The following is an 11,562-nucleotide window of genomic DNA, read 5'->3' as shown; positions in this document are numbered from 1 at the left end:
TAAGGGCCGGGCAGTCCAGAGTTCAAAAATGGGGGTGGAGTCTGTTTGTCAGAGGATCGGAGAGGAAATCAGTTGAAATCTGGGCAGGAGGCTATTCAGAGAGGGATCTCCCTGGGTCTCTTCTTCCCTCCCGCTTAGATTCCCCCCCCCGCTTTCTTCCCTACCCTCATTTTAAGGGGGAGGGGGAAGCAAGGTGGGGTAATAGTAGGTAAAAGAGTGCGAGAGGGGTTAGGGTTAGGATTTATTAAAGACGGGGATGGGGAAAAGATGCCAAGGACCTGGGAAAGTAGAATAAAATTAGGCAGGTGTGTGTGTGTGTGTGTGTGTGTGTGTGCGCGTGCAGGGCTGTCAAAACTCCAAAAACAGGTCAAGTATCTCTGGGGAGGCCAGTCATAAATTAGAACACTTTCTAAACAACCGGCCATTAAGTGAGGACCACTTGTTTGCCAGTCACCTGGCCACGCCCACCCAGTCATATGACCACCAAACCACACCTACCAAGTCATGTGACCAGCAAGCCACGCCAACCACATGACCAGAAAGCCACGCCCACCCAGTCACATGACCAGCAAGCCACACCCTCAAATTAGGCCACGTTCACAGAAATTTGAATCCCACCCCCACAGAAATTTGAATCTCACCCACCGCTGATCTAGATAAGTAAATAAATATTGAGAGGAACATACAAAAAGCATACCTTTGTAAGAAAAGCTTAACTAAAAACTATTCTAATTATATAACTATGTCAAGTTTAAAAATATTTTAAATATTAAGTTTTAAAAGGGATGGACCAGCAACTAGCCTCCTGCCACATTCTATTAAAAACTAAACGCTAGGGCACTCGATATCTAATTAATTAATCCGTAATGAACTGCCATTTGTGACACTATATCCCTCACTAACACTGAATGTAACATTTCACTGATAACCGTGCAATCTGGTTCCCGGTCTATCTTTAACTTCCTCGGTATGTACACAACACTAAGCAGACCGTGAGCTTAAAACTTCGTTTATGATCTAGACTAGAGGTTCGCTGATGAGATGCGGAGACATTATATATCTAACAATTAAGAGCTCACTGATGGGGGGGACACCCCGTTTTCGTTTTTAACCTAGATGTTATCTTATGAAGCATTTTTCAACAGTCAAGAATCACTCACAGGTCGGCACCATATTAACCTCTGCGCTTATGATCAGTAGCTTACCTCACGCGGTGGAGGTGCGGGAAGACAAGCCGCAGAAATCGAACTCCCCCATTGGCTACTCTCGGATGGCGCCTCCTTCCTAGGACGCAGGCGCATTTCCTTTCCTTTTTTTCTTTCTTTTTCTCTGCCGAGGCCCCTCCTTATCCTGCGTTTCCTTTCCCGCTGCCGTCCTCGGACTACGAGCTGTTGTTGTTGTCAGTACATTTCGTCGCCTGCCGTGGAACGCAGGAAGTGCGAGCGTAGTCCGTTGGACACAGAGTCTTCGGAACTTAAAAGAAAGGGGTGCGGGCCACGAGTCGCAGAGCGATCGTAGTGGCCGGTTGGCGCTTCTTCGCTAAAGAGGACGATCTGCAGTCCTCTACCCGATGTGGTTGTAGACAGTGAACACTCAAGTGGAACCTTCGCTTTCCATGCAGAGAGCGGCGGGTGGGAAGTCGAGGCCGCGACAAAAGAAAAGCCTGCCGCCGTCACCAGTACCGAGAGTAAGTTACTAAGGGCGGGGTACGAGACAAACCCAGCTTGGCCGCCTTTTTCTGAGGCCTACCGGGCAGGCGCCGGTAAAGAAAGAGCAACTATTGGGGATCGAAAACGTGAGTAATTCAGATGCTCGCCGTCATTCCCGAAGGCCGAACTCCGGGTAGTCCCGAAAACTGTAGGTACGGGTTCGTGTGTTTCTGGACACTCCTCTCGCGGTCCCCTTTTGCAGCAGATGGGCGAGGCGAGGAAATACGTAAGTGTACGAGACGCGGAGAGAGACGGAATGGAGTGGGGGCTATTTGCATGTAATTGTATGTGTCCCCGAGAGCATGCATAGTGAGTTAAAATTCGTTTATTGTTTGTAATTGTCAGCATTGCAAAAAGCAGACTTATGAATGAGGGAAAGGTGAAATTGAGTTTAACCTTTTGTCCCCTTGCCTTCGCTAGCATTTTTGTTTCCATTTTCCAATTCCCTATAATCCTAGGTACAGCATTCTTGCCCCCCACCCCCTGCCTCCAACTGCTATGCTTTCGTCCGGCTTAGGTGGCAGATAAGAAATTCATATATTCGAACTGCAGATTTATTTGGGTGATGACAGTGCAAATTATTTCTGCAAGCTGGATAGAGAGCCAGCAGGTTTGTTCAGAGTGAGCATAGCAGTCTTTATTTTTCTTGTGCACAGAGCTCTTTCCTGTGGAAGTGCTTACATAGCGTTGTCATGCCAAAAACACATTATGGCTTGATGATCTTTTTGGCAAACAGCCATTTTTCTAAACTGCATCAATTTATGTTTTATTTGACATCTTTGACACAGGCATCAGACCTGTGGAATGTCTTTGTTTATTCCATTCTATTAATATTAATTAAAGCAGATAGATGAAAGAATGTAAAATAGCTTTTTATAGTTTAAACTGTATATATTATTGATTGAAAAGAAAATTATATTAATTGGAATGTTATTAATATAAGTATTTTAATGTGCAATGTATAATTCTGTATATACCATCATCTCATTCTTTGAACATATGATTGAAATATTTCTTGAAATAAAAAATAGCTTGTAGCTTAGATTTTAAAGCTTACTTACTCTTTTACAAGTTAAAATCCATTTATTTAACAAAAGGTAATTGGATTAACTATGGTTCTCCTACAGTTGGCTAATATAGATATGAATCCTTCCAAATGATATTACACAACTGCCCTCTAGTGTAGTCATACTTACCTATATAAGATGATTTCTATGTATCATGTATGGGAAATCAGAGGAGTCAATATTTGATATGGAGAAGTGGGACAAAATATTTGGCACAGTATATATGGTCCCTGAAATAGTTAAACCTGCTTGGAAAATGATATTCTTTTAGGAATGTAAGGTTTACTCTCAGAACCAAAAAATGTAACATAACATAAACAAAATTTGTCTTTTTCCCCTTACTGCCAGCAGTAGTGATTATATTGTTTGGCCTTTCACACTGATAATTTCTCATCAAAATACACAATTTGGCTTAGCTTATTTAGATAGTATAATTAGGAAGTATATAACCTAACTGAACATAGTGTTTTTTTGCAATGTTTAATTTTCTAGAGCATGTAATGAATGTGTGTATGTATGTATATGTGTTTGTGTATAATGTGTGTATGCATATGTATGTACTGCTCTAATGAAATCTATAAACCTGAAAAGATTCTATTCATTTGCCCTTTACTATATGTAACTATAATACTAATATTTTGGATTTTTTTTGAAAAATAGTTAATTTGATACATGGTGATTGTCAAGAGCATTAACTGAAATACCTAGGTGACCAGATGATATAAAAGTACTTTTTTGTTTGTTAGATGGGATAAACATTTTAAAATTATTATTCAGTGTAAAAGATCACAATTTATTTCTCTTTTATGTAGGCTGTTATTCATAGAACACTTTATGACAAGTTTGTCTAACTTCATTTCTGGCAACATTTTCTGGATGCCATTTCAGTTGCATGCTATGCTTCTACTTCTCTTAATACATCTCTTTTTATATATCTACACAGATACCAAATAGATATAACATTTGTTTAATTGTTTTTGCTTGACAGATTATTTCATAATATTGTTTTCCCATTTTATTGTCCTGCTGTTTTAGAATAGAATTTATTTAGGTTTATTAGATTATTACAAGTATGAGACATTTTCTAAGATCTTGATTTCCCCTGAGCACTAACATAAAGCTCAGTCCTATTTAGTAAAATAGTAAATTAATACAGTATTTTATTTTTTTTCTAATAGACACAGTGTTTCACTGAAGTGGCCTCCTGTTCTTCAAACAATTTGCATATACAAGAGCATAATAACATGGTTAACATGATTTCATGGTGTTCTGTGCAGTGTTTTAATCAACTGGAAATAAAAATTTAAAAATGTAATATAGAAAAAATCACTTTCAGTGTAGATGAAAAACACTTTCAACTGAGTCAAGAGCCACAGAAAAGTATAATGGTTTTTATTATTGTAGAGATAGCACAATATTTCTAGAAAATTCCAAAATATTGGGTAAATAGGTAATCTATTCCATCTTGCTTTTAAAGAGAACATTGTTTCTACAGCTCTAGATTCTTATATTTTTAAAACATTAACAGAAGGTTCAAAATTGTAGCATTGAAAAGGTTAACTTCATTGATCATTTTGCACTAATTAATCTCCTGGCCCATGGGTGCACATCCTTTATGGGAAGTAGCTTTGGAAGAATATGTATGCAAAAAAGCCAGCTCAGGAAGGGCTTAAGCCTTAGCCAATGTCACCATCATGACCCAAGTGTACATCTTCCCTTAACCTCAATTTTATCTCTCAATGTATGCAAATCTATGTGTTGTTTCAGTATACACACATATACGTGTATATTGTTGGCATCATGGATTTCTGGTAAAACAATGTGGACTGGAATGTGCTGTGGACATCAGGCATGCAGTTCTTACCATATGCTGTGAAAAAGCATTGTTGGTTGCTTCTTTTAGCTTATTAGCTTAGAAGCATATTTAAATCTTTGACTGCTTAGAAAATTAATACATTAAATACATGGAATAGTTACGTAAATAACGAACAAAGTAATTAAAAAGAATACATATATTTGTAAAGGGATTGTGAAGTCTTGTGCTTGAGGGGCTCCTGTGCTTATAGATTCATAAGTAATTCCAATTATAAATGGACCACATTTTTTATTAATCTATGTTTTATTAATTAATGGTTCCTACAAACTCTGTAAAACAGTTTCCCTTCTTCTAGTCTACAGGTGTCAAACTTGCTGTGTCACATTGCTGTCTTGTGATGTTTTGCAATGTTTTTTCCCTTCGCGGAACTGAGGTGGGCATGGCATTACAAGCATGTTAGCATTCATAATCCATGAGAGGTCCTCCGAGATATAGTGCCCAGAAATTTAAAACTACCAACCCTCTCCACCTCCTCACCATTTATGTACAATGGTAAATGTACATCTTCCTCTTGAAGTCAATTATAAGTTCTTTAGTTTTTTTTGGTGTTAAGTGTAAGATTATTTTCCTTACACCACAGTGTCAGCCCTTGTACTTTCTTTCTATAGGCAGATTCATTGTTCTTATTAATGAGCCCCACCACTGTTGTGTCATTTGCAAATTTAGTAATTGCGTTGGTATTATACAACGGGGTGCAGTCATGTGTGTACAAAGAATAAAGGGGGTTTAGCACACAACCCTGAGGGGCTCCTGTGCTTAGTATCAGAGTAGAATGGTGAGATCCCATCCTTACTGACTGTGGCCTATCTGTCAGAACATCTTTATCCACAAACAAATCTTCTGATTTATACCCAAATTGGACATTTTAAGAAACAACCTGTTGGTTAGAATGGTATTAAAGGCAGAACTATAATCCACAAATAACAGCCTTGCATAAATTCCCTGTTGTTCCAAATGATTCAATACAGTATGGACAACAATAGGCCACCTATTAGCATCATCAGTTGATCTGTTACTCTTGTATGCAAATTGGTATGGGTCCAAAGTAGATGGAAGACTAGCCTTAATGTAGTTCAACACCAGTCTCTCAAAACATTTAATGACAACAGATGTTAAAGCTACTGATCTATAATCATTGAGAGATACCACTACTGTTTGCTTAGGGACTTTTGCTCTGTTTCTATGATTATAGAATGTCTCAAACCTAACACTGAATTAAATAATTGACTATGCTCCAAGAAATTTCAAAGCTTTACCATTTAGAATTTTCCTGGAAGTTTATCACTACAGAGAATTTCTGAAGAGCTTAACCTTCAAATTTTGTATAGGCTGATTTTTGCTGTGAGGATAAATACTTAAATTTCTCTTTGGTAGAGATAGATGTTCTTTTGTAATATGTTATATTTTTTCTTATGATAAAAAGTGTATAAAAGACAAAATCAGCAAAAGAAAAGATTGGGAATAAGAAAGAAATTGGTCCCATTCAGAGATATTATCAAAAATATCTGTGTCCCTTGGCTTCTGGGATTTCCTAAAAAGGTACAATTGAACAGATATCAAAGATAAAGCCAGACCTACTTATTCAGGAATACATTCCCATAATGTTCATGTCCTGTGTATTCACCATTGTAGATAATTGTATACAGAAGGCAAAGGTACAGGATAATAGAATTAAATATTCAGTTCCCAAATATTTTTTAAAAATAAGGAAAGTTTGTTGTAGAATTAGAACATAACCATTAGAAGTAGAATATAAAATGTATATAGTAATTACTAGGACCGTGCAACATATGCCATGATTACTAGAACTTTAGCATATTTTAGTCAATCTAAGGGAAAGTTCCTTTTTGGGTACCGAAAAGAATGAAGTGTTAAAAGCCTCCATATTGTCCTTCATACATTCAATTCAATATATAGGTATATTTAAGGCTATACCTAGTAATATTTATAGTAATATTTATAGTAATATTTATAATTTAATTTTTTAAAAGTAGCAATGCATTTTCTTTATAGTTTATGTATTTTTCCAAATGAACCTTAGGATCATAGTCTATGCATATATTCTTAATTTTCTGTGAGATTTAAACATAAAACAATTATGGTGGCTAATAAATATTTTTTATGTAGGAAATAGCAGTGAAAGAATGTGAAACTGGGTACTGGATATAGAAATGTCAGCAGATGAATCTTCTAAAATAAGAAAACTTGCAACTTGATGATCAAAGCATAACTAAGATGTTACCTTTGAAAAGTGCATTGCCAAGGTTAGTAGACTCCCAACATTCAATATAGATTTTATTTCACTGGGAAATTTGTCTTAGTTGTCACATCAATATAAAATTTTTGTACACAATTCTAATATGGATCCTCAACTGACAATGTACCATTAAAATATTTATTTTCTCCTTATACAACGACAAAAGACTTATTCCGGTTCTTTTCTAGAAAGGACAGGATTGAAGTGAGAAAAGAGATGGCCAGGTCAAGCTGTTGAGATGAATTTTTCTAATCTGGATTAGCAGGATAGTGCAATTTTGTTTTATTTTTGTTAACTTTATTTTACTTTAATAATGGTTGATAATATGCTGCACATCTTTCTTGGAAAGACCTTGGTTGTACAATTTTGACTATTATTACTTATAATCAATTTTCCATTTAAATAATAATGTTAATATATAATTTACTAGATATAAGAATTGAAATCTAAATACAATTGTCTCATAAATCAGGTTTCCTAGTAATTTGTGTATATCTCATAGTTTTTATATTATAACTCTATCATCTTTGTATATATATATATAGAGAGAGAGAGAAAGACACACACCAGACACATGCAGATGGTTGGATCTAAAGAGGGGATAATTGGAAATAAGCAAAAAGTACAATTACAGATAATCCTTGACTTACAGCTATTCATTTAGTGACAGTTTGAAGTTACAACAACACTAAAAGAAACCCATTTTTCACACTTAACATCCTTGCAGCATTCCCATGGTCACATAATCAAAATTTGAATGTTTGGCAGTTAGTTCATATTTATAATTATTGCAGTGTCCCAGGATCATATGATTATCTCTTGCAACCTTTTGACAAGCAAAGTCAATTGGGAAACTATCATTTAACAACTGTGTTACTTGCTTAACAACTGGAGCAATTCACTTAAACAATGGTGTCAAGAATGATCATAAAATGGGGCAATTTCTCTTAACTGTCTTGTTAGCCCCAGAAATTTTGGGCTCAATTATGATTGTATGTTGAGAACTATCTGTAGGTGCCTTGTTATTCTCTCCCTATACTCTATTCCTATAAAAGAGTTTTATAATATAAAAACAGATAAGTATAAAATCATGTGCTTTTGTTAGAAAATAGGTCAGATATTCATCCTGAAATTTCTGTGATACCATTTACTAATATTTTCAGCAGCTTCCTTAGGTTTCTTGCTTAATATGTTTTAAGATCAGGAAATAGGAGTCATCTGTTAAATTTTTTTGTGGAATTGTTTTTCCCCCCTCCCCTTATTTTCTTTAATTCTAAGCTACATAATTCGATGATTCAACTACTTGGAGTGTTAGATAAACTTTGTCTATGTATCTGATATTTCTAGAGTGACTAATCTAAATTATTCACATTTCTTTCAAGAAAATTCTTTTATAGTGGGTTCTTTCATAGACAAAGTCCAACTTTTATAAAAGCAGAAATGTTTTTCTAACTGTACATTCTATAATAATTTTATTTCTGATTTTTTAAGGTGCATTTGGCAGCGAAGATGAATTGTACATCTATTACAGAAATGCTTATATGAAAAGACACACATTTTAGAAAGTGTCAGCATTACTACTTGGAGAGTATGGCAGGTTTTAAACGAGGATATGATGGAAAAATTGCTGGATTGTATGATTTGGATAAAACCCTAGGCAGAGGGCATTTTGCTGTGGTGAAGCTTGCCCGACATGTATTTACAGGTGAAAAAGTGGCAGTAAAAGTAATTGACAAGACCAAATTAGATACTCTTGCCACAGGACATCTTTTCCAAGAAGTCAGATGTATGAAACTAGTGCAGCATCCTAATATTGTTCGTCTGTATGAAGTTATTGACACTCAGACCAAACTTTATTTGATCTTAGAACTTGGTGATGGAGGAGATATGTTTGATTACATCATGAAACACGAAGAAGGTCTTAATGAAGATCTGGCAAAGAAATATTTTGCTCAGATTGTTCATGCTATATCCTACTGTCATAAACTGCATGTCGTTCACAGAGACTTAAAACCAGAAAATGTTGTCTTTTTTGAAAAACAAGGACTTGTGAAATTAACTGATTTTGGATTTAGCAACAAATTTCAGCCTGGGAAAAAACTTACAACAAGTTGTGGCTCTCTTGCATATTCTGCACCTGAAATTTTACTTGGCGATGAATATGATGCACCTGCAGTAGGTAGGTTAATGAACTATTAAATAAAACTTCAATTACTATATTTTTGTGTTCAAATGAGCTATTGAAAAATTATTCTGTGTTTCCCAATTTATGTTATCTAATAACTGCAGTTTCCAGAATTCACAGCTAATAGATTAAAAATAGAATTTTGAAAGTTGCAATTCTAAGATCTTGATGATACCTTGTTATGAAAGGGTGGATTTAAATATTAGAAGCATGCATGTTAAAAGGTCTGTTCATCCTTTCATTGTATTAATCTAGTAGTAGAGGCAAGCAATCAGGTATCTTCCAGTTATTTTGGAACTGCAAATTCACTTAAGCTTCAACTAGCATGACTGGCAAATTTCAAACAGTTGCTGAGTGCAGACTATTCCTGTTATTTTGATGACTCCCAAAGTTAACTACAGAGAGTTCTCCACTTACTATCACAACTGAGTCTCAAATGTGACATATTTATTAAGAGTTTTGCTTCATTCTCCCATGAGCTGTTCAGAGCATCCAGTGATGGGAAGATGCTTCAGTCCCTTCTAGGAAGGCTGGGCTTAAACTTGAGGACACTCCTCCTCCTCCACAAGACTCCTTCTTAGCGTCCCCAGTTTTAGCTCAGCCTTTCTTCAAACAGGTTGTGTTATTGTTTTCCTGGTCGGAACAGAACACTGGCGATTTAGCTGATTTAGCTGATTCATTTCTCAGGTCAGGTAATATCATAGTTTCTGTCACCAACCACCCCCCCTGGGAACCTCCAAAAGTCATTTCCCTCGTTTTTTTTGTTTTGTTTTGTTTTTACATTCCAGCCTCCCGAGGCTAAAGCCTCATAAACAGGGAGGCTTATCTTTCCAATCTTCCCTGAGGCTAAAAGCCTCTTCTTTCAGAGACATGCTGCCTTAAACTTCTAAACAAGGAGGCTTATCTCTCAGATCTCCCAGCCGGCTGAGTAAACGCTGTGGCCCTTCTAGGTTTGAAGTTTCCATTTAAAAGTGCAGCCTTTTTTTCTTTTTATTAAGAGGCTTTTCCCACAGAGCACCTCAGGGCAGGGAATTCGCCCCTGTGCCTTTCCGCTGAGCAGTTTTGCTTTCAGCAGGCCTGGCGGTGATAGCTGCTTTCATTTTCATTCTGCCACGAGGCAGCCAGCATTTTAAAGGCCGCGTGGTTAAATTTGCTGAGTAATTGTTACTGTCTGTGAGGTAAGTTACCCAACAAGGTTTCCTTTTTGGGGGGACCTGGGAAGGAGGAGTCCCTACCACCAGTCCACTGGATGATAGAGGACTTGAACTGCTGGATTCCACAGGCAATAAGTGCAGCTAAACTGATCTAATTATCAGTTACAGACCTCTGTGCCCTCATATAGGTGCCAGGTCTGGAGGGGGGTGTTCTGGTCTCCATATTTGATATTACAAGTACTTTATTCAAAAAATTGACTTGATTGACTTAAATTCTACAAATTTTTAAGTTATTAAAATATAGATAAATAGATAACAAAGCAAAACAGAACAAGGAGACACATTTGTTAAAGGCATCGGGGAACTATTTATTCCAGGATCCCCTGCCCCTTAAGGGAGCAGGCCCCTAGGTGTTCCAGCCACCTAATTTCATAGCCTCTTTCCATTGCTAATCTATCAAAGGCATTACCATGGCCAGCAACTACAACTCCAGATCTAGACTAACTGCTAAAAATAGAGATAAGTCCACAGAACTGAAAAAGACCTCTAAGGCAGCAGAGAAAGATGCACGCAGATGCCATCAGGCATTGGAAAGGCAGGTGGAAAAATGTACACGAGTCGCTGCACAGCCCACCTCTTCACTCATCATACCCTCTACCTCACAGGCCCAGAACCCTCCAACCGCCACTCTGGATTTATCCAGAAGGAGCAGCATATTGATACAACTTCCCCAGGAGGCTCTTTCTAACATTCTCTCCCCAAGGAGGGCCCCAGAGGCAACATTTACGCCAACTGCAGCTGGCCTCAGACAAGAGGAGGAACTTCCGGAAGAAATCCCTGCCAACATGAGGGCGTGGCTGGAGCTAGCTATCCAGAAGGGCATAGCAGCAGGAGTCCAACAGGCTATTCAGGCAGGATGAACACACTCAGCTTCGGGTTGCAGATCTCTTTCTGAACGATCTCTGGGCATCACAGATCCACATCTTCATCAGGTACCCCCCCGCAGAACTATCATTGCCCATTGTCAGAGACCCTTAGTACACACAGGATATGGGAGATCAAGGGGATCCAATGGATCAAATGGAGGAGGGGTCGGTACACACCGTTGACCAGGTATTGTCAGAGGTGGATCCGCTAGAAAGGGGGATGTCTGACGATGAAGGCCTCTCATCTGACCTCCCCGTATTTACAGGATTATTCTGCCCACAATTATTTAAATCCCTACTGTTTAAGGCCAAGAACACCGCACGACTGGATAATACGGGTACCCCTCCCCCACCAAATACTCCAGGGGAAGCAGAGGTTATCTCTGTA

The 11,562-nt window shown here is 37.6% G+C and overlaps 1 protein-coding gene across 4 annotated transcripts in view; it reads left to right on the top strand.

Moving 5' to 3' along the window:
• The first annotated feature begins 1,312 nt into the window (after positions 1-1,312).
• The window catches only part of SNRK (SNF related kinase), a 50,585-nt gene continuing 40,335 nt past the window's right edge, over positions 1,313-11,562 (top strand). Inside the window, exons 1-4 of one of the 4 annotated variants that reach the window (XM_087946933.1) lie at positions 1,322-1,687; positions 6,076-6,191; positions 6,780-6,916; positions 8,401-9,088. In XM_087946933.1, coding sequence (XP_087803059.1) covers positions 8,500-9,088 — 589 coding nt within the window. In that variant the 5' untranslated portion in view covers positions 1,322-1,687; positions 6,076-6,191; positions 6,780-6,916; positions 8,401-8,499. Of the gene's footprint in view, positions 1,936-6,075; positions 6,192-6,779; positions 6,917-8,400; positions 9,089-11,562 lie in introns of all 4 variants that reach the window. The other 3 variants (XM_026684495.2, XM_087946932.1, XM_087946934.1) reach the window with 3 other exon arrangements.

This window comes from Notechis scutatus, chromosome Z (assembly GCF_049901735.1).
Source record: "Notechis scutatus isolate UNSWTSFEM ecotype Mainland chromosome Z, rNotScu1.2, whole genome shotgun sequence".
NCBI lineage: Eukaryota > Metazoa > Chordata > Lepidosauria > Squamata > Elapidae > Notechis > Notechis scutatus.
The sequence above is the reverse complement of the archived record's forward strand: the minus strand, read 5'-3'. Positions and strand labels throughout refer to the sequence as shown.